The sequence below is a fragment of the Propithecus coquereli genome, unplaced genomic scaffold (genome assembly GCF_000956105.1).
Source record: "Propithecus coquereli isolate 6110/MARCELLA unplaced genomic scaffold, Pcoq_1.0 Scaffold10, whole genome shotgun sequence".
Lineage (NCBI taxonomy): Eukaryota > Metazoa > Chordata > Mammalia > Primates > Indriidae > Propithecus > Propithecus coquereli.
In genome coordinates, this window is record NW_012133858.1 from 13,672,862 (window position 1) to 13,696,348 (window position 23,487).

The window sequence follows — 23,487 nt, forward strand, 5'->3', positions numbered from 1 at the left end:
CAGACACAATACACCTCTTCATAAGGAAAGCAAATGAGTATGTGCCAGATGGGCTGAGGGGATTACAACATGTTTCCTGCTCCCATGATGACGCAATGGGGCTGGTATGAGAACTTATCTTATTCAAGAAGTTAGCTTCCCCTGGCAGAATTATGAGTCACAATTCCTGGGTAGAAAGCTCACTTCCCAACAGATTTTAGGGTGGGGGTAGGGCTCCTTGGATGGATAACAGTAAAGGTCATTCAGAAAAGCAACACAGCCAGGACCACTGGAGAGGCGCCAGCACTCACCAGCCGCTGGAACTTCCCTGATCTTTCAGCAAAAGTAACAGTCACCTCTCCCTCCTCCTTCAAAGTGAGGCAGGACATAAAACTACATGATGAATTACTGGCATGGACCCAAACAGGTTCCATTATACACTTTGGTTAAGAGAGAGAGAGATGAAGGGACATGTATTCAACCATTTAACATATATATATTGAGCACCTACTATTTGTCTGCCTGTCAGTCATAATTCCAAGTGTCTGAATAACAAACAAAACAACAAGTTTCTGCATTTAGGCAGCTTAAAATCACAGAGAGAGGGAGTGAAGGAGGAAGCAAAAGAGATGGAGAGGAAGAAAAGGTAGGAGAGAAAGAGGAAGGAGAGGAGGGCAGGGGTTGGGGGAGAAAAAGAGGAAGAAGGAGGAAGAGGAAAAGGAGAAGAAGGAGGAGAGAAGAGAAGGAGAGTTAATATGATGTCAGGAAATGAGTGCGATGAAGAAAACTAAAACAGGATGGAGGGATAGAGAGTGATTGGCAGGGCTATTTTAAGTAAGATGATCAAGGAAGGCCTCTGTGAGCAGGTAACATTCAAACATAGAGCTAAATCGAATAAGAACAAATTACAATCGAGGGTTATATTTAACATATTTAAAAATCAGGACATCAAGGCACTCACCAATCAAATGGGACATTCGACCAAGCAGGACAGATGCTGGACTAAACATCCAGAGAGCTGTCTCCTTGTGTATCCCAGCTGAATATCAGCCCCTGCTATAATATATCCTTCCCTCTGTGAAGCCCCAATGGGCCGACAAGGTTAGAAGTTATCTCTACTTTCAGCTTTGAGCTGTACTCTGTCCTACTTACACCCCTCCTTTAGTGCTATTTTTGGTTTCTAATACAATGCTTTAAGTGGCATAGAGAAACTGAAAGGCACCCAGCAAAGATTATCCGAATGGTGAGAAGGCTCAGATCTACGCCACGTGAAGAACGGTTGAAGGCACATATTGCAGCCCACTGGGGTTATGGTTATATGATCACTGATTTAACACCTGTGAAGTCCTTTCACACAGAAAAGGAATTAAAACGATTATATTCAATATATGATTCATGGTGTTGAGGGGAATTATACATTGGAAACTTTTTAAAATGAAGACCTCTAGGTTCTCTGCATTAAAATTGGAGGACCATTGCATTAGGTTGTTTTTGTTTTTTTCAATCAAGCAGTGGGAACTACAGAAATGTATGCAAATGACAAAGAGACAAACTTCGGTTTTATGTGCTAAAAACTTTCTAAAAATTTGATCAATCCAAAACCGTAATAGGCTGCAATTAAATGATCACTATTCAGAGGTACCAGAGAGTGGTTCTGGGCAGTAATTCTGGAGGTGAGAAAAGACCTGAAAAGATGGATTTTCAAATATCAAGTCTCTTCCAGCTCTGATTTCATATGATCCAGGCCCAGGATGATTGAGTTTGGTTATTCAAACTCAAAAAAGGTCTTGGCTGACTCATCTTATGAAGCCACATGCAAAGAATTAGTCCAAAGATAGGTTCTTTTGTCCCTATATAGAAGTGGTATGGCAAAGACTCATTATTATTTTTCTAAGGTCACAATGGACTGTTACTGTTGGGGCCTTCTTGTCCACTGGCTCAAGTCTGAAAAACAGATTGTGCTATTATCACTTCTACTTCTTTTCGCAGAGGACCTGAGTTAAGAGAAAGAAGCAGTATTCTAGTTGGCTTGAGTGTGAAGGTGATGAAAAATTCCTGAATTCATACATACCAGACCACTCCCCCAAGTGCACTGTGTGCCAAGGAGACTAGAGACATCAATGATCTCTCCAATCACTCTGGTGGGAGGAGGTCAGCTGTTCTGAAACCTCTTGGAGAATGCTGGGTAATTTAACATCATCTTGTATTCAGCCTTAGAATTTTATTATTGTAAATATTTAAGAGTAATACACTCTTCTTTCTTGTTTCTTAGGGTGAGGGGGTGCTGAGTCAGAGATGGAGAAACTGTCAGATTCTTCAGGTCTATGATTCCCTGCTACCATGGAGGACAATGGAAATAAACATTATGTTCATTTAAATTCATTCTCAGAAAGAGTAGACACATTACCCTATGTATAGCTTGCATTTTAATAAGTAGTCAAAAGCCATTCACCTACCTGAGGCATCACTTTGCAGGATCCCATAGAAGTAGAGACTCATTATACACCACAGAAATGCCATCCTGTCAACATAAATACAAAGGTAAGGAAAATAGATCACATTACTCTCAAGTACTTAAAAATAATAAGTAATGTGCATGCATGCAGATTATAGACTAGGAACTGTTCTAAAAGTTTTACAATAGTAACAAATTTAATTGTCAGAACCAACCAAGAAGACAGATTTTGTTTTGTTTTGCTTCTGCTGTGGTTGTTTTTTAATTCCCATATTACATACAGATAAGGAAACTTAGACAAGTTTAAATAACATAACCAATATCCTTTGGCTAGAAAGTGGTTGAGCCATGATCAGATTCCAAATGTTTGGCTCCAGAACTACTTCTTAATCATTGAACTATAACTGCCTACTTAAAAAATATGCATCTGAAATTTCTGACCAGGAGTCACATATCTGACAGACAAATTTAATCTTCTTACCCCTTTTTACATTCCCTTGGTCTGTTTCCAGTGTGGAATATTTTATGATCCAAGTATTTTTTCCTTCTTAGTGATGAATAGAAAGTCTAGAAATCCTGGATTCAGACTTGGTCTGCAATCCACTGCACTCTGAATTTATATTAAGGGGAAATATATAAACCTCATCCCCTGCTGCTGTTGTTCTCTTCTTCTCACTGGAAGAGACAAATGAGGAGGCAGGAGTCCAATTCTCTGATCTTTAGCCTTTCTATTGATAACGAACTGAAACTGCCAACTAGCAAGAACCAAATCCTTACGATTAGTTGTGTGATCTTCAGTCCAGAAGACCTGGAGATTTAACATCTCTGGTAAGTATTTATTTCCTACTCCCCTAGAAATATCTGGCCATTGGTAAAAACTTATGTAGGGTTATTATATAAATACTGAAAACTAGAGATGACTCAGAAATTCCATGCTCAAGACCTCTGCTTTCTCTCTTGAATGTAATAGTCATATGAGAGTGTTACAGAGGTCTCGGTAACTTGTTCATATTTCTAGTAAGTGACAGAGGTGGGATTGATACCCACATCAGACTAACCACAGAGTCTATTATCTTGAATAGCCCATGACACAAGTTTGACAATCACAGATACCTACCAGCCTAAAAAGGCCAAAGAGGTATTTGATAAATAGGGGAACTACATAACATCATTTAAAATTGGCCACTTTAAAGGATGTTACACAGAAACAAAAGGCATAAACTGGTACCCCCAAGCAATCCCGGTTGTGTGGTCACCCTAAAGGACAACGCAAGTTTTCGAACCCTGTCACCTCTCTTGATCACACATCTCTAAAAATCTCTGGTTCATATCATCCTTCCTTTTTTAGCCTGGTTGTACACAAATCACAGGTGAGTTTATCATATCACAAGCAACTGTTTTATCTCAATGATTAAATAGCTCTTTCTTCTCACCACCACCCACTTCCAATTCTAACACTATTAACTTAGGGAAATTTTCTTCTCCACATCAGTCTTTCATGTGTTCAACAAAACACGTATTGAGCATTTTCAGTTTACAAGTTACTATGATATAACTTCAGGGGCCTCTGGTGATCAAGATGTAGGGCCTTCTCTAAAGGCACTTTTCCACAGTAGAGATCAACCCCATGCAAACCACGTCAATATCATCAACTATGTATAGGACACACATCCAGAGGCACACAGGAGATAAAAAGAGTTACCCGACAGAAGCTCTAGCACTGTGCATAATCTAGAAGGATCTTAAAACGTGTATCAGAGAAAAAAAATCTGCAATATAAAGTAAAAAATGATAGAAATAGAGAGGAATGGATCAGTGTTACTGAAGATTAGCAAAGGAAAGAGATTACTCCAGTCAAGACAATAAAAGAATACTAAACACAGGAGGTGGCTTTTGAACTGGTTTGGATATTTAGAATTGAGGCAGAAGGAACATGTGAGAAAAAGAAACTCTTAGTGGAGAATAATGCTCAAAGGTAGTGAAAGCATGGGACATAAATAAGAAATAGTCTATAAATAACTGAGTTTGGCCCAAGCACAGGGTATTAGGAAAACAACTATAGAAGATTTTGTTGGAAAGCAGACAGTGTTCAGATCAAAATACGGCAAGGCCTTAAATAGCAGGCTATGGACTTGGGATTTAAGTTAAACAGGAAACAGAGAATCATTGAAGTTTTCTGATGAGAGGAATGACATGATCATCAAGTTGTACCTTATGGAAGTCACTCTGCCAAGAATGTGTTGGATGGATCACAATGATCTTGAATCATTTGGGCTTCTGAGCCTGTCATCACAATAATTGCTATCCTCCTAGCTTTGTGACATCTACAAACTTGATCAGCAATGCGACCTATATCCTCATCCAAGCCATTAATAAAAGTAATTAATAGTTCTGCATTAATCCTTGTCAGCAGAGAACAACTAGATATTTCACTGCAGATTCATGGCACAGTAATTTCAGCTCCAGTACTCAGCTACCCTAAAGCATTCTGACCTCCTAAATTGCTTTTGACTATTAAAAAAAAAACCACATACCCCTAGATTTTCCCAATTTGCCTGTTTATATATTTTTTTATAAGCTGCTGAACTCCTTTGGCAACACTTAGAAGACATTCTAATTAGTGTGATTGAAGGCCTTAGCTGATATTCCCAAGAGACTGGATTATGCGGGAGGTAGCAATGAGTCAGGTCACCAAGGCAAAGCTAATCTAAAGATAACCTGTGTGCAAACACAAATCCAGAGCCAGTCTTGCCTTTTGATGAATAAGAATAAAGTAGACTGAAAAGCAAAGGTCACTGTGCAGGCTGGTTTTAACAGACTAAATGTACTAAGGTTTTTGTGGGAGGAGGTTGGCTGGTCTGAAACTTCTCCAAGAATGCTGGTTCATTTTTAACTTTGTCTTATATTCAGCCTTGGAATTTCATTATTGTAAATAGCAATATATACTCTTTCTTCTCATTTCTTATGGTGAGGAGGTGCTGGTTCAGAGATGGAGAAACTGTCAGAAAGCAAAAGAACCTGCCTAATAACATATAGTTCCTCAGTGTGTGAATTACAGCTTAGCTTTAGATTGTGATGGGGTCTAACAACCCTGCTCTTGCTTCAGATGATTGGAACATGTGCGTAATATATTCCAAGTCAGCCTTCCCTGCGTTGTCCATTTTATTTACTACATGATCATTTTCATACTTTCCCCCTTATGTATTCACACTTCTCTCATATTTAACGCCATTGTTTCATAGCGCGTCAACTTTGATGCCTATCCGAATGGGTACTTACTTCTACGTAATCAACAACATTAATGATGACTATTAACATGTGCTCAGCACCCTAACACCTTTCCCTGCATATGAAACTTTTTAATGTCTGCATTCTCTAGACTTGGTAAGCTTTACGATCTCCATACCTCTGAGTTACTCTGACCACTGGATTCTCTCACTGGCCAGCAGGTGACAGACTGAAACTAAGTTGCTTCCCCAAGAGTGGTCTTCACTCGGAATCACCACTTGCTCAGCCTTCCTTCTGCACAGCAGAATTTCACCAGGCCGTAGGACTGGATTTCTCCCGCAGTTTCCTGATTCCATATATAGCTCCTTACTCAGATAACAGCCACTCCTGTAAGTCTCTCATCCTGGTTGGGGCTTGGACCTGCAGCTTGATGCTTATCAGTACTCTTTTCCAGGAGCCCGCATTTTGTCTCCTATAAAGTCTTGCTCCAAGCTGGATAAACCTCCTGTAACCATGAATCTACTATCACCTATTTCATTCCTACCACGGTTGGCAGATGCCCTTTGCTGTGACCAACCCGCTGAAAACTTGGCCATTATGCCAAGGCATAAACCCTAGATGGCTATCCCCATGTGGGATCAACCCTACAGCTAAATTACTTCCTTGAGTTCTGATCCCACCCTGATCCCATCCAGACCTTTCCTTTTCCCTTACCTAAACTGACAAAAAAGTTTAAGTAGGTCTTGCGTACATGACAAAAAAGCCTCTGAAGGACACAGGACAAGCTATTAATTATCCCATTCTACAGAAAAGGAGATAGCATGTATTAAAACATCAGGGTTATTTTCATCATTGATCTTTTATGTAGTTCATAGTTTTTTTGAACATAAGAAAATCCTTGTGCAGAATATTTCAGAATTCAATATTTATCAGTAAACAAAATTTTGGCAAAGTTATCTGGAAACTTCTGTTTCTGCACAAAATGAATTAAGTGTACTCCACCTTATCTTTCCCAGTGAACACAGCTATGAAACAACGATTTGAGCAGCTATTTGAGGACTCTTAAATGTAAATAACAACACATTATTTTTAAGTACACATAGGACATTCACCAAGATAGGCCATACCATGTGTCATAAATCAAACTTTACCAAATTAAAAAAAATATTGAAAGTATATTCTCTAACCGTAGAGTTAAGCTAGAAATCAATAACAGAAAGATAATAGGAAAATCTCCAAATGCTTCATAACTTAAAAATATAATCTATGGGTCAAAGAAAGTCACAAGGGAAATTAGAAAATATTTTGAGCTGAAGAAGAATAAAAACAAAACCTACCAAATGAGTGGAATGCAGCTAAACCAGTGCTTGGAGGGTAATTTATAGCATTAAAGGTTTATATTGGAAAAGAACAAAGATCTCAAGTCAATAATCTAATCTTCCACTTTAAGAATGTAGAAAAATAAGAGCATAAACCAAACTAGCAAAATGAAAGAAATAATAAAGAATTTTAAAACAGGAAAAAACATTACGGGGAAAAAAAATGAAAACAAAAGTTGGTTCTTTGAAAAGAACAATAAAATATAGACCTCTAGCCTGGTGAACCAAGAAGCAAAGAAAGAAGATACATATCACTACCAATAGGAATGAAAGAGGGACATGACTACTGATCACAGAGATATTAAAATGATAAGGCAATAAATTCCACAACTTAGATAAAATGAACTGATATTTCAAAAAACACACAGCACCAAACCTCAACTAAAATGAAACAGACAACCCGAATAGTCCAGTAACTGTTTTTTTTTTTAATTTCAGAATATTACGGAGGTACAAACTCTTTGGTTAGTTCGATGAATATTAAAGAAATTGAAATGCATTAATCTCCAGAGCCTCCAGAAAGAAACATAACCTTTCCGACAGCTTGATTTTAGCCTTATAAAGCCCTAAGCAAAGAACCAGCCAGGCCACATTGTCCTTGGCCTTGTGACTCACAGAAACTGTGCAATAATAAATACATGTTTTTTAAGCTACTAAGATTTTGGTAATTTGTTACAGTAGTAATAAAAAATAACATAAGAGACATACCATATTAAAGAATTAAAAAATTCAACATAGAGAAGTCAACTTTCTCCAGATTGACCTATAGATTTAGTTAATTACAATAGAAATCCCAGCAAGATTTTTTTAGATACAGACAAACTGACGTTTATATGGAAAGGAAAAGCCCAAAATATTGAAAACCATTTTGAAAAAGAAGAATAAAGTTGGAGGACTCATACTACAAACAACCCCATTTAAAAATGTTTAAGTCATAAAGGGATACATTATCAAAAAGGATATGCAAAAGTCAAATAAACACATGAAAAGATGTTGAACAACGTTAGACATTAGGGAAATGCAAATTAAAGCCACAATGAGATATCACTACATACCTTTCAGAATGACTAAAATAAAAAAAAAAAAATACTGATAATTCCAAGTGCTGAAGCAACAGGAACTCTCATACTGGTGGAATATAAAATAGTACATGGAAAATAGTTTGGCATAATAATAGTTAAACATAATAGTTAAACATAACTTATAAAGTTAAACATAAACTTGTGATACAATCCCGTAATCTCACTTCTAGGTATTTTCCCAAGGAAATGAAAGCTTAAGTTTACACAAAAAGCTATAAATGAATGTTTATAGTAGCTCTGTTATTAATTGCCTAAAGCTGGAAACAACTTAAATGTCATTCAACAAGAGAATGGATCAACGAACTCTGCTGCATCCAAAAATTAGAATACTATTCAGAAACACTAAGCAATGAGCTTTATGTATGTTGATACAAAAACTTCAATGAATCTCCAAGGCATTGTGCTGAATTAAAGAAGCCAGTCTTAATAGGATACTGACCGTATGATTCCATTTAAGTGACACTCTCCAAAAGACAGAGCTGGAGTGACAGAACATATCGCGGGGTTAGGGATGGCGGGAGAGTGTGACTGCAAAGGGAGAGCACAAGGGAATTGTTTGGGGGATGGCGCAGTTTTGTATCCTGATTGCGGCAGCAGTTACATGACTGATACAGGAGTTAAAATTCATAGAGCTGCACTCCCAAAAAAGACAACTTTATTAATTAAAATATATTTTTAAAGTGGCATGATTTATCTTTTTATAAAGCTTAAGAAATGATTTGTGAACACTTCTGAGACAGTTTAAATAAATGAAAGCTCTTTTAACCTAAATATGGTTTCTATTTTCAACATTTACTTTGAAAATAACACAGTCTTGTCATTAAGTACTGAATATTCCAGAAATGTCTAGCAGTAGAGGCACATAGAGAGATCAATGAAATGCCCCAACTTTCAGCTTACCAAGCCAGTGCTGCTAAGCTTTACTGATAGAACAGCGGAGTCAAAGTTCACACCAAAAAATATTAGCACACTCCTCTTAGATAACTGCCTTCTCTCTTCTTACTAAATAGCTTCAAAGTGCTTAGAGCCCTAATAGGACACATATAACATAATATACCACCTGCCTTCTTTAGAAGCTTGGAATAGAATGTGGGCAGATTGATTTCGTTTGGTTCTTTCATATTTCGAATAGCAACATGCTCTGTGGGGTGAGGGAAGAGACATCATCATGAAGTCCTGTCCCTCACAAGAGAGAACTAGAACTGGGTTTTCAGTGAAAGGGAGGTGAAAGAGCAATTTAAAAAGAGCACTGAACTTGAAGTTCTAAGTTTAACTGTGCAATCTTAGGTAGCCTGAAAGAAGAGGCCAGGAATACTCACACTGACCACTTAGGAAGGATTGCAGCCTGCTCACCATCTTGATGACTAATTCAAGACTGATGTGCTAGGGCTTTGTAGATACTTCTACACGAGGTCAGGAAATGTGTTCTATTGTGCCCTCCTTCTAGTGGGTGGACAACCTGGCGATTAGGTATTCTTCATTTAGGGACAATGAGGCTTGGGAGTGATAGAAATTGATACCTATCTCACCATTTGTTGAAAGGAATGTCCTTAATAATTCCTGCAGTGTGCTTAGCACTGTCCAGGAACATAAATAGGTCTCACTAAATACTGGTTACTTCAGCTCTTATTAAGTGAGGTAATAGATGTGAAACACTTGAGAAAGTGTGAAATAGTAGGCAACGTGAGCTACCATTAATATTATTTACAAAGAAGAGCCCAAGTTACTCAGTTGAAGTTGACCATTAACTCTCAGGCAAAACTTGCCACATCCTACACTTTGTGCATCCGAGGTCCAAGTGTAGTGCTCTATTTCCAAAATATTTCAAAGGAGATAGTTGCAGTTGCTAAGTCTGGCCTCTACAACTTATAGAAAAGCTAAGATTGTTGTGACAGGCTCTGTGATGAAATTTGAACTAGCGAAAATCGTGGTCCAGGATGTTTCCCATTTCTAGGCCTCAAATCCTCACTTTTTTAAACAGAAGTAAAAATCTCTGTCCTGACTTTCTCATAGGGTGGTTGCAGAGGATCAAATGATGCAACACATGGAAAGAGACTTTGTAATTATAAAATGCTATACCAATATAAAGTGTTATGACAATTGATTTTTGTTATGATAAAACTAGACTTGTTTTGTTTTGTTTAGATCTGAAAGAAGCCAAAGGAGTATTGATCTTAAAGTCAGAAAGTTATAAATTGCTTAATTCAAATCAGAAAATGTATTACTTTTGAAGATACTGACAGGGAGGGCCAGGAACAGGCTTCTAGGGTCTGGTAATGTTCTATTTCTTAGTTAGATCAGCAGTCCCCACCCTTTTTGGCACCAGGCACTGGTTTCATGGAAGACAATGTTTCCATGGACTGGGGGGTGGGGGTGCAGAGCACAGGTGGTGATGCGAGGGATGGGGAGCAGCTGTAAATACAGATGAAGTTCACCTCCCTTGCCCGCCACTCACCTCCTGCTGTGCAGCACCCCATTCCCATTCCTAAGTTTCATGGAAGGCCATTTTTCCACAGGACAGGGATTGTGGCGGGAGAGTGACAGACCTCTGCGGTCTGGTATTGGTCCACCGCCTGGGAGTTGGGCACCACAGAGTTAGACGATAGTTACATGACAATGCATACGTAAAAGAAATTAAAAAGTCATACACTTAATATTTATGTACTTTGTGTATACTTTGTGTATAAAGTATATGTACTTTACCGTTAATATGTTATGCTTCTGTAAAAAAAAAACTGTTGACAAATTTTTGTTTGATTGAAGTTAAAAAGTATTTTAAAAAGCAGGAAAAGGTTATAGAAAGGTATCGGACCACTATACATACACATACATATATATCTTTTAAACCAAGAAAGTAAATTATATCCAACACAGAATGTTACAGGAAGTCATCTCAGAGAACTTCAAGGATGGAAGGAAGAACATTTATGTCAAGGGGGGGTCTAACATTCCTTCTAATTCACTCGGCAAATATTTGTCAACTTGAAACACAGTCTGGAGGAGGAAGGACAGAAACTGTCTATGTCCACATAGAACTTGCAGTTCTGAAGCATATAAAAACCCAGTTTTTAATTCTAATAATGAAAAAACATTAGACACATCCCAAAGTGGTGCATTCTATGAAATAACTGGCCTGCAAACTTCAAAGATATCAAGGTAAGAAATCAGTGAAAAATGGAAAAGTTTTTTCAGGTTGAAGGAAGCAAAGCAAGACAACTAAATGCAATGCCTGATTCTGAAATGGATCTTTTGGCTATAAAGACTTTTTTAAGGATTGTGGATCAGGGGAAAAAATGCTCTTTCTACTATACTTTTAATTTTTCTGTCAGTTTGAAATTATATAGGTTTCTCTTCTCATCAAAAAAAAAAAAAACAACCCACAGCTTAGAGAACAGTACTGCAGCAGGGGCGTTTCAAAGCATGTGAGAGTATAGAGCAGGGGGCAAGTCACTTGGGTTAAGTGATGCCATTTGAAGTTCAAGTCGGGAATTAGGTGAAAGGACAACCACCACAGACACAAAGCAGTCATATCACCTTGTGGACTAAGATCCAGTCACCTCTAGGCTAGGAAATTAATTACTTTTCCCAGCATAGAAAACTTCTTTAGCCATCTGAGGTTTTCTCCCCTTAAATTTCACGTAACGACGTTGCCACTGATAACTGCTCTAATTCAAACAGATGGTCTGAAGACCACGATCCTGTCTGTGAGACTCTCAAGAGAAAGGCACTTTCTACAAACTGTTAGAAAGGCCAATACTAACAAAACTGTGGCTGAGTTTTCATAGATTTCCCTATAAAAACTACACTCAGGCTTCTGGGTTGACAACACAGAATTTCATTCAAATGGAGGTATATTTATTGAGCCCTTATTTCCATATAATTTATGTGCAATATATAGAAGTAAACGCACTGTTCTTTTAATCAGGGATATCACAGTTTGGCAACAAAATCAGACATATATATAAAATAAAAGAAATTTTTAAAAGTAGAGAAAACAACAAGAAAGCAAATGGCCAAGTACAATGCAATCCCACCAAAATGCATGATGAAAATTATGACATTCTATAGTGAGCATTCTGTAGAAGGACCATGTAGCCATAAAATGAGTTTGAAAAGTAACATACCACATATCTTTGGATATTCACAATACACACTGGCATTTTAAAAGCTCAGGATAATCTGCCAAGAAATATTGTGGCCAACGTGGTTAAACACAACAATAACCAAAATTATGTAACTATGAACCCCTCTTTATGCAATATACCTCTTAAGGCCCCATTGGAAACACTGATATAGATAGTAAAAGCTCTAGCTGGGGAAAGGGACAGCCCACGCCACAATTCCCAGATCAATCCTCAGTCCATAAGATGTAGCTGTTTTTGAAAATTCCACTTGAGACTAAACTGGCTACCACTGAAAGGAAATGAATCTTAACTTTCCTACAACCTCATTCAAGCCTCACCTCCCTTCTGTAGCCCCTCCAGATTCTCTCTTATCTTGCCTCTGCCTAGGTATAAACTAACCCTCTTCTAAAAGATCTGGGCAGGTATCTGTACCTTTCTTAGAGCCCTGGGAAATTTCTGCCCTAATCTATTCTGTTTGGGTTTCTGTCTTTTCGCTCTCCTTTTCAGACTGGGTCTCTAGGTTCATGTCCACAGTATATTGACCGATTCTATTACACAATAAAAACATATAAATATTGGGCAACTTCTGGGTAGTAAAGAGAACATTTGCTTAGAACAGTCAACCTGTATTCTAGTTTGCTATTGGTCACTTTTTAACTGTGTGGCCTTGGATAATTTACTTAACCCCTCTGGACCCTGGTATTCTGATCAATAAAATAGGGATAATGAATATTTACATCATAGGATGCTGTAAGGATCATATTAGATAATATTTATGAAAAAGCTTCATAAATTGTGAAGTGTGGTACAAATATGAGGCGTTGATACTTGCATTTTACACAGGAATTCACAGGCACACTGCATTCTCTAGGAAGGCTAAAGGCCACCCTGAGGATATAGTCTCCTCCAAGGCTTGTTCTAAACAGATGTCACTGTGAGTGCCTATGAAATGAACCTGTCTTCAGACATTAGACTTGAATGGATCCAAGCCATCTTTGGTCTCACAATGCAGTCAATTGTCCTTTCACAGAGCACTTCCTTGCATCATCCCCTGATTCTGTCAGAAAGATGATGGGCTTGCTCGGGTTCATCCAGCAGACTAGAGCCTCAGCTCCCCTCCTGTTTGGGGGCCTGGAGGCCTTAAGCAGGTCTCCCGTATTCAACCAGAGCCTGCAGCACCCGGGGCTCCTCGTTCTCCATTACACAGAGAAACAGGAGGGATGCATCCTGGTTCCTAGTCCTGACTCTGGCATTAACTAGCTGTGTGGCTTGGGCCATGCACTTACTGTCCTTATGCCTCAGTTTGCACAACTAATTTTATTAAGAAGCGTTCAAGTCAAGAGTTAAGTTAGAACTTTCACAGAAGACTTAACAGTACACCAGGCCAACTCTGTGCCAACTGTGAGAAAGCACAGAGGCTTCAGTTTAGCCTCTACCTTCACGTATTCTCAGTCTACTGAAGAAAACAGCTGATTAAGATCCTCCCCATCCCCATTCCCAATCTTGTCCCTGAAACACAATGATAATGTTCCACATTTTCCTGGGAACTCAAATAATCCAAAACCAAAAAGTAAGCCTTAAAGAAAATATCATGTCTCTGTATCTAAAGTGTTAAAGAAAATCCCCTTATGAACTAACACTGAGGAGGTCTGTGTGAGCCTGTGGTCCCTGTTGAGAAAATTCTATGGCTTCTTTCACTAATTTTTGGGCACCAGGATCATCCTGACAGATGGCAAAGTGCGCCCACCGGTCCCGGAGTCTGGGCTGTGACCTCAGTCCACCAGATCACACTAGATTGAGGAAAGGGGCGGGGGACTCTGGCCACAGTTCTTTTCATACACATTGACATTTGGTGACTGTATCACAAATAAAGTTAAGACTATGCAATTCCCCTTTCATCAGAATGAGAATGAGCTGGAATTTTATAGTGCTATTATCTACTGATCCATAAACCACTAAAGACTCAAGTAACCCCAATTTCAACAAGTACACCTTATCTTCGCCATACAGCTACTTACAAAAAAAGAACTCTGGCTTCCCTCACAGAGAGGTGCTCAAGCAGTGCTTAACATGAAGTTTTAAATTATTTGACAAGCAAATTGAGGAGGGCAGAACATATACTAAAAAAATATTGACAGAGAACAAGGAAGACATTTTGTGGCTACAAAATAAGCTTTTCAGGGGTATTTTTTCCAATGCAAAGTTAATTAATAGTAACTGAATACCTACGATGTGGAGCCCATTGCTAAATGCTAAGGGTGACACAGATGCTAGCATGCCCTAGGCACCCAGGAACTCACAATTTAGTAGGGATTGCCAACTCGCCTATAGTCAATGATAACCTCATAGGTAAAAAGCCTACTCCTTTAGTTAAACATTTGAATTCCTCACTCTGCCACATAGTACCTGTGGAATACCGGGCAAGTTACTTAATCTCTTTGTGCCTTACTTTCCCCAACTGCAAAATGGGAAGAAGAATAATTCCTACTTTATATGATTGTTGAGGGCATCATATGAGTTAATTTACATAAAATGACTGAAAGTATATTTGTTCTCATTATTTCTTTAACTTTACAAAGCAGATTAGCTGTGTTTGCTCATGCCATTATTAAGTATACAAATCAGTCCAAGCAACATGCTGACATGCTGTGAGGAAGGAATTACTTGCATTTTAATGAAGTAGAGTGGGAGTTGTGGGGAGAGAGAAGGGGCCTAGGCCAAGGAGTAAGGAGGTGGGGAGACTCCTTATAGCTGGCATTACAATTGGACTCTGAAGACAGCACTCTGAAATGCAGCCATGAATAAGGAAGAAAGGCATTTAAGGCAAAATTGAAACAAAATATTAATAAAACAAGCCATATATTTTTACCACTGATCAAAGAACAGAAGGGGAAATTTATTGAAAAATGTGAAGTAGATGAATATTATTTTGCAAGTATGAAGTCTCTAAAACCATGGACTAGGAACGGAGATTAGGAATAGGAATTTTATTCTGTACAACATTTCAAGGATATATTCATCCTTGGAAATGCTAATCATATCAACACACAGTTACCACATTCTGTGTTAGGTAGCAGTAGTAGTGATTATAGGAGTTAATAGGACATTATCCAAGCATTGGGACCATAAAAAGTATGCTCCATTATTGACTACACAGAGAATGGAAGCCATTCCCATTAGCACAAAAATATATTCTCAAAACATTGTCATTCATCAAGTTTTTCTCAAACATATTTATAATACATTTAAATCTCACAACCTCATAGGGATTCATACGTATATACATTCCCTAGCAGAGATTTCACACATATATACATTTAATCTCATAACCTAGTAAGGGTCTCTAGAGCCTCAAGACTGTCAAGAGGTTGGCTTTTAATATCAATGCCATTTTACAGAAGTATAGTGATTTCCCGAAAGTTTCACAGATACTACATGGGGAAGCCAGTGTTCAAACTCAAATACCTTGACACCAAATCTTATGACCTTTCCACAGAGCTTCCTCTCTGCTCTTGTTGTCATTACTTTAACAGTTTGTGTTAGAGACACCGAGCTGTGGAAACACTCATTTCTACTGGAGTTTCAATGTCTATCTTCTGCTTTGCAAACAGTCTCAGTATTTGTCGTGTCCTAAAGAAAATCCCATGTTGCTCCATGCCATTGATCTGTAGCTGTCTCCAACAAAAGGACCTGAATGCCTGCCATGGCCCTGGGAATTTTAAATAAGAAGTCAATGAGAGATGCTGGTAAGTGGTTCTGTAATTGTCTAGGGGTGGATAAAACCTTGCTGGAATAATAATCATATCAATATGCTGGCTACATGAATGATCCTGCAGTGAATTACAACAGGGTACTTCAACTCCAGAGCCTGGGGTGGCAGATCTGCATAATTAATCTCACTCTGAAATAACCCCTCAGGGTCAGCAACATCGGCATTCTACAGCCAAAATTAATGTCTTATTATTTCAGTCCCCTTCGGTGTTTCTTCAGATTCAGGAAAATAAAATCAGATGTAGCAGCTCTGTTGACACAGACAGGGTTTTAAAGCATCGCCCAGCTATAAAAAAAAAAAAAAAAAATCCTCACATAAATCCTGGTAGGTAAACAGAGGATGAATTTAATACATAGTTCTAATAAATACAACTACTTAATTCAAGTCTCAATATTTTTTAATTTCATTCTTAGATCAAATTAGACCCTCCAAAGGCTACATATTGATCCATATTGTCCAGCTTGGGCTTTTACAGAATGATTTTGAGAAGCTAGGTTTTGGTATTTCATTCTCATTTTAGAGAAACATTAGGTTAATAGTATTAGGTGAAACAGGTTCAAAAGTTATCTTTTTCTACTTCTTAAGGACTTCTTAGGGCCTTTTAGAATGCTAATGCACACTGTGAAACTAAATTACTTAGGAATAATTTACAGTGCTCCTCAAATCTAATTGACTTTAGTAATTCTTGTTTAGTAATATCTCCAAGCATCAGGATTCTTGGCACAGTTCAGAAATGCTGAGTGAAGTTCTTTCAGAAAGAAAGGGAGTTTTGACTGTGTAAAGCACACTAGCAATAGACCAAGCTTTGAGAAATTCCTATAAAGTCTCTCACGGGGTATATTATTCCTAGTTGGGGTGATTTTATAGTAAGGGTCATGAATTCTTCATTGGGAAAAAAGTGGAAAATTCAAATCAATTTTCTAATTTGCTAAACCATTCCTGTGGCAAGCTGATGTAGGAACAATGGCATAATGACTAGCTGAAATGAGATGTAAGACATGCTGGTGGGTTTAAGTGTGATAATGCTATGCTCCACCAGTATAGCTAATTGGAGTTGATTATAATTTCACTTCCAGCATTTTGGATACTTAAAAGCTGTTGCCAAATCAGAACGTAAGACACCATAGAAAAAGAGTCAAAAAACAGAGGGGAGCCTTAATTCTTCCAATTATAAAAGGAGTCAGCACATATGAGAAGATCTGGCAAATAACCCCTTCACCTATGTGACCTTAATAGATGCTAGAAAAATGAAAGGCATTATTATTTTTAATTGTTCTGCTTTTTTTGAGAAAAAAGAAAAAAAACATGTATTCATTAGGCTCACCTAAAAATCAATCGTTTTTGCATGAAAATATTCTTTTCATTTTTTGATACATGCAAAACAGACTGAAATCTTGTTCTCTAAATCGAAAAGAAAAGATGTTTACCACACCACAGGCAAGACAGCTATAAAAGCCTCAGGTAAGTTTTGGGTGCCATGGGAACACCTGTAAAGGCTGACTGATGACAAGGGCCAAAGCAATTTTCCTACACATTATATCCTAATGCTACTTCCCTGATGTCCTTCATATGACATTCTGGACCCTCCAGGATCTGGCAGCAAACTCCTCTTTCCAACCCTTACCGGCACCACTCCTTCTCATATAAACCGGACTCCTGCCACAGGTACAAATACAGATAGTGCTATAAATCACCCCTGTGCCTTCCTTCCCCTTTAATGGTTCCTGCCTGGAATGTCCTTCATTCCTCTCTCCACATGCACAAATACCATCCATCCTTCAAGACCTATTTTCAAAACCAGTTCCTTCGTGAAACCTCCCTGCTTCCCTGTGTCAGATGTAATTTCTCCCTTCTCCCTATAACTTTCACTATACTTCCCTTATGGTTCCAGTAATGTAATTTATTACCATGTACTACAATTAAGTGTGTATGTCTTCTTTCTTGAGACCCTTGCAGACAGGGTCTACCTCTGATTCATTTGTTTTCTCCTAGGACCTAGGATGAAGCCTGGCACACAGAAAATGGTCTGGACTATTGATTGAATGATTGTCGTCTTCTAAATAGAGCGATTCTACAGGCTTTTTTCTCAGCCCAGGAAAATACTATTAATATAACTCTTTCACTTGCTTTCCACACTTTTGGTCTCTCAACATTCATTTCTTTCTCTGGATCATGTTGAAGAAGGTATTTTCTCACTAAAATATGTTAGACTATTTACATTCAACAAAATAGGCTGGAACTGTCATCTGCCTTTGTCAATGCAAGCCTAGGTTACTTTACAATACATACATTTGCATTTATCCTGTGCATGCACTGAACAAGAGAGTTGCTCAGTGAGCTCCTGGCCAAGTGTCCATATAGGCGACTCCTGGAATTAGACCCTGAATATTGTTTAATTTGGATTCACAGTTCTGATTCAATATAATTGTAGCACATTATTTTTTGTCCAGGGTGAAATCCCCCGAGCATGCTAATGCTGGACCAAAAAAGACAATTCCCTTCATCCTAACAGTGTATGCTCCAGTGGGTAACTCTGTTTCTAACAGCCATGTCTACCCCCTGGAAGCTTTGAGGAAGTAGTTTGATTTAGAAAGGAATAGCTTATGGTAGAATAAAACAGAAATTCCTTGAGCCCCTTCAAATCACTCCCCAAACTTTGAGCTCTGGCGTTTTTAAAGCTGAAGTGTAATTTGGGTAAGGAGAGAAAGGTATGATCAGGAATCAGAGAAAAGCCAAGAGTGGGGAGATTATAAACCAAGCTAGTGTACACATGGAAAGGAGAGAGCCCTAGGAAAATTAACTTTGAGAACAATTTCTGTTCATTCATTCAACAAATATTTTCCATATTCCTACTATATGCTATGTACCTTACTCAACTGAAATAATTCATGCTTTGACAGTATATACAGTGCTTCTTTTCATGTCTCATTTTATTTCATATTCACACAGCTTATTCAGAAAGGAATATAACTTTCCTGTTTTACAGATGATGAAATTAGGTACAAAAAGGTGAAGTGTCTTAACAAGATATCACAGCAATCAATAGTAGAGCTTGATTTTAAATAAGGTTCTCTAACTGCAGTAGATTGCCCTGATTCTTTCACATCATTCTCCACAATGCCCATGGCAGGCTATGAAATGAAACATATGAAAGAAGTGTTCAGTATTTAGTTTTCTGTGTCCAAAAGATCAATTAAGAAAGATAAAGATTCAGTGGAGCAAAGGTCGTGGAAAGTGCCAAATCTACATTAGTAAAATCCTTGAATTATATGCAAAAATATTCCACTAAAAAAGCTTTTTTTTAATTACTTTGAAAGTAATGGGGTGGCACAAATGAGATGTTTCTGGGGGAGCTGCACAGACTTAGATTATTTGTAATTAGTGTAGCATCATTTGTATAAATGGAAGCACTACATTCAAAGAATTTAAAGTTGTTTTTCTCAGTTTCCCAAGAAGACACTTTAGTTTTTAAAATCCTGAGCAAACACAACTCTTTATGTATCATCCATAGGCAGAATATTGAAATTTCATGAGCAGTTTTAAATAGGCAGGTTAAAATACTAATGATGGTGGTTGCCAGGGGCTGGGAGCGGGACAAAATGGGGAATTAGTTTTCAAGGGTACAGTTTCACTTAGGAAAGATGAAAAATTCTGGAGACGGGTGGTCGTGATAGTTGCATAGCAATGTGAATATATTATACTTAATGCTATAAAATGGAGACTTAAAAATGGTTAAAATGGTAAAATTTAGGTATATTTTATCACAATAAAAATACAAATTAAAGAAATGTTAATAAATTTTCAAATCAGATTCCATCATGGAAAAGTACAATTTGTAATACAAGGCCAAAGACAAACCTCAGTTGAATCTCTGGTTAATCTCAGGATTCAGAAAAAATAAGACTTTAATTCTCAACTGCTTAGTTAAATATACTGAAATATGACCTACCTTATATAAAAACAGATACGATTAAAAACAAGAGGCATAATTCTTCTTGTTGAAAATAAGGGAAGAGATTCCCCACCCCCCTTGTTTTTTCAGAGCATTTACTTTAGAAAACTTGTACTTTCTCCATTCTTTGAAATGTATGTAAATCCTTTTGAAGACTAAATAGGTCTTTTGTCAGCTCTGTGACCTAGCAATGCCTTTTTCAAAGATCTTGGGGCCATCTTTTAAAAAACTAAACATGGAGGGAGATAGTGCCCCTGTCTCCCAGTGTCTGTAGGAGATTTGTAGCCTAACTTTGGTGGGCACCTTGCTCTAAGTTACAAATCTACCCCCTGTCATAAAGATATAAAAAGTTTGTTTTTCCTCCGCATAAAATCAATTAACTAACACAGATGGTCACCCTAATTACCACATAAAGTTAGGATGAACTATGTGTGACAAACAGTGCTGTCGAGCTTACTTGAGGACAAGTTATTGTTTATCTTGAAAACATGTATGTAATGGGCCGCTTGGCTTTATAAAAGAGTGAGATTTCTTTCTGTCTTTCCGATCGCTTATTGCATTGACTTTCCTTCCACCTTTCTGTGTAAAAACTGGTCATAATGAAATTATCTGACCTACCTTGTTTGGCTGTAGTTCCTAAGACCCCCATTCTGGAGAGGGCTCTGCTCCACACCCAGAAGGAAGGAATACATGCTCAGAGAGGCCAAAAAGAGTCTAGACAGCCATATCTTGCTGGGTTTCCTCACTCAGTCTATCAACATTAGATCATATCCTTTTTGTCCAATCATATTTCTACATGGCTGTCCTTACTTTGTTGAAACTAAGCATAAAATGGACAATTTCTCCTGTATCTTTAGGTCATCATTCTGAAGACTCCTGTGTACACATTAATAAAATTTGTATGCCTTTTCTCCAATTAATCTTCCTTTTTATGAGTTGATTTTTCAGCAAATCTTCAGAGGGCAAAGGGGAAGTTTTCCTTGGCCCCAACACCTAAGACACCCCTCCTTGCTGAAAGCGCAAGGTTTCATTCAACAGCACACAGTTAAGGGCCCCTACTGTGTGCCAAACCCTCCATCCTGCCTTGCAGATGAAAGCTGAAGATAACAGTCCCTGATGGCAAGGCAGGGTTTATCAGTACACAAAAGATACCAACTGAAAGGCAAAGTTGGATATCTGCTCTAAGAGAGTACTTCTCCAATAGTAAAATGCATAAGGAAGATCTGGAGACATAGGTAAAATGGAGATCCACATTCAGTAAGTTTAGGACAAGAATCAAGATTCTGCATTTCTAGTTCATTCCCAGAGGCTCTTGTTATTGCTATTCCACAGATCACACATTAAGAAGCAACAGCCTGAGTGATAAAGTATAAATAAAGAGCTGTGGAAATGTTGATAGATTTAGAAAGGTTCATAGAGAAGATCCTACAGCTAAACAGGGAGAGGAGCAGAGGTAACAGGTGTGTTTGTGCCTGTGTGGGTTGGTGGGGACCAGAAATAGCACACAGAGAGTTGGGACTGAAGAGGAAAGGAGTGAAGAAAAGAAGAGATAGAATTCCAAAAAGAGAAAATAACTGAGGAAAGTTCTTAAAGCAAAAAAGTACATGAGATATTTATAGGAAAATAAGAAATCTGGTAAGACTAGAGTGTAACCTAGAGAGGAATAGAAAAGGAATTATAGGAAATAGACCTAGAATGATGTGCCGGTGAGAAATCATGCACATCTTATGTGGATTTGACCATATTTCCATAATTTTAGGGGGGTTGGTATCTGATCTGCAACAAGATAGGCAAATTCCAACTGTTACAATGAATTGTGCAGTATAAAGGCCCTTAATTTAGATCTGGTCCAAAGTTATTCTACATTTTGATATTTATTACTAAATTCTTATTATTATTCTCCAACATAGTTGCCTCTCTGAAAAATCATAGTCCATCCTCAAACAAAAAACCTTTCTTCAAATGAGACTATGTAAGACCAAAACAAAATATGGCCTGTCCTTAGTTCAGCACACTAAAATTAAGCAGCGGCTCAGTAAAATCACAAATCACTGGTATTTATTGTCTAAAGATGATTATTTCCAGAAACGTTTCATAATGTAATATTCTGGAAAAAGGAAACAAAACGAGGCTCTAAAAATGCATAGGTTTTTGCACAGCTGCCTGCATGCAAAGGCTTAGATCCAAGTCAATGCAAGGTAGCAGAGAACAGAGAGGACTCACAGAATGCCTAGGAAACTCAAGCAAGTTGCAAACCCTAACGGGCAAGTTCAATGTCTTCTCACCAACATTATTAATAATAAAACAAAAGAAGAGAAAAATTATCTAAAGTAAAGGTATCTAACAAATTCTCTATTGGTACCTATTTCTGTGTCTGTCTAAATCAGAAAAATCTTTAAATATGGCATTATGGATCTTTGGGATAGGCTGTGAGTCTCACTTAGCAAGAGGTTCCAGGTAAATTACTTAAATAAATAAAAGTCTGAAAATTCTAAACAACATAAAAATCACCCACAGCTACATAAATGGATATATATGATAAAGCAAGTATTATATAATGTTAAGAGTAGAATCTAGGTGGTAGCTATATAAGTGTCCACTGTAACACATTTTCAACTTTGCTGTATGTTTTCAAATTTTCATAATAATGTTAGGGGAAAATTGCCTATGATCCCATTATCCTCTTTTTAAAAATTAATTTAGGTAGGAAGTGAAACCATTATATCCCCTTCTCCTCTCCTCTCAGCATTCATCCAATCCGACTCCTAACATAAGCACATGTAACCACCATTCTTTCATATTTAACTTTTTAATTTTTCTTTTCATAAAAATTGAATCGTGCGTATCTACAAGTTGTTTTTTTTATTTAGCAATATATCCTTCACATTTTTTTCCAGATTATTTCACATAATTATACTTCATTTCTTTTTTAAATGTTTAAATTTTTAATTATTATGGGTATGCAATAGTTGTATATAATTATCATCCTGCTATATCAAAGTATATTTAACCATGTCCGTATTGATGGCATTTTTATTATTTTCAAAAATATGTCCTTTTCATAGCGCACTTAGGCTTACGTCATTTTCTTTACAATTAATTAAAAATCAGTAGGGTCCCTAGCATCTACTCAGACGATCACAGTAAAAATCTGAAATGAGTCTATTGGCCAAGGAGCTTAACATTTAAAAGAAAAGGAAAGTAAGACCCACAGAATCAGAGGCATATAATCATAACTCAATAGTAGGTAACTCAATTACTAGATAATTGACATTTCAATTATCAAGTAAATACCAGTAGCCAACAACTAGGCAAACTAGAGCTCTAAATGGTAACTAGTACCTATAGTAGAGACCCTCAGATCCTCATTCTAACAACTTGATTATCTGAGTCCTTATGACAAAGTAGAGAAGTAGCAAACTTGGATGAAGGTATATGGTTTTTATATGTACGCATGTTAATGGCAGTGAGAGGGTTGAGATAGTAAAAGCTAACAAGTAAAAAAAAAAAAAAAAA

The 23,487-nt window shown here is 37.6% G+C and overlaps 1 protein-coding gene across 3 annotated transcripts in view; it reads right to left on the reverse strand.

The window, feature by feature from the left end:
• The window catches only part of IL1RAP (interleukin 1 receptor accessory protein), a 133,712-nt gene that overhangs the window by 87,199 nt on the left and 23,026 nt on the right, over positions 1 to 23,487 (reverse strand). The window contains exons 1-2 of one of the 3 annotated variants that reach the window (XM_012642520.1): positions 2,916 to 2,963; positions 2,436 to 2,500 (exon numbers count right to left, since the gene is read on the reverse strand). In XM_012642520.1, the coding sequence (XP_012497974.1) occupies positions 2,436 to 2,499 (64 nt within the window). In that variant the 5' untranslated portion in view covers position 2,500; positions 2,916 to 2,963. Of the gene's footprint in view, positions 1 to 2,435; positions 2,503 to 2,915; positions 2,964 to 23,487 lie in introns of those variants that run through there. The other 2 variants (XM_012642529.1, XM_012642538.1) reach the window with 2 other exon arrangements.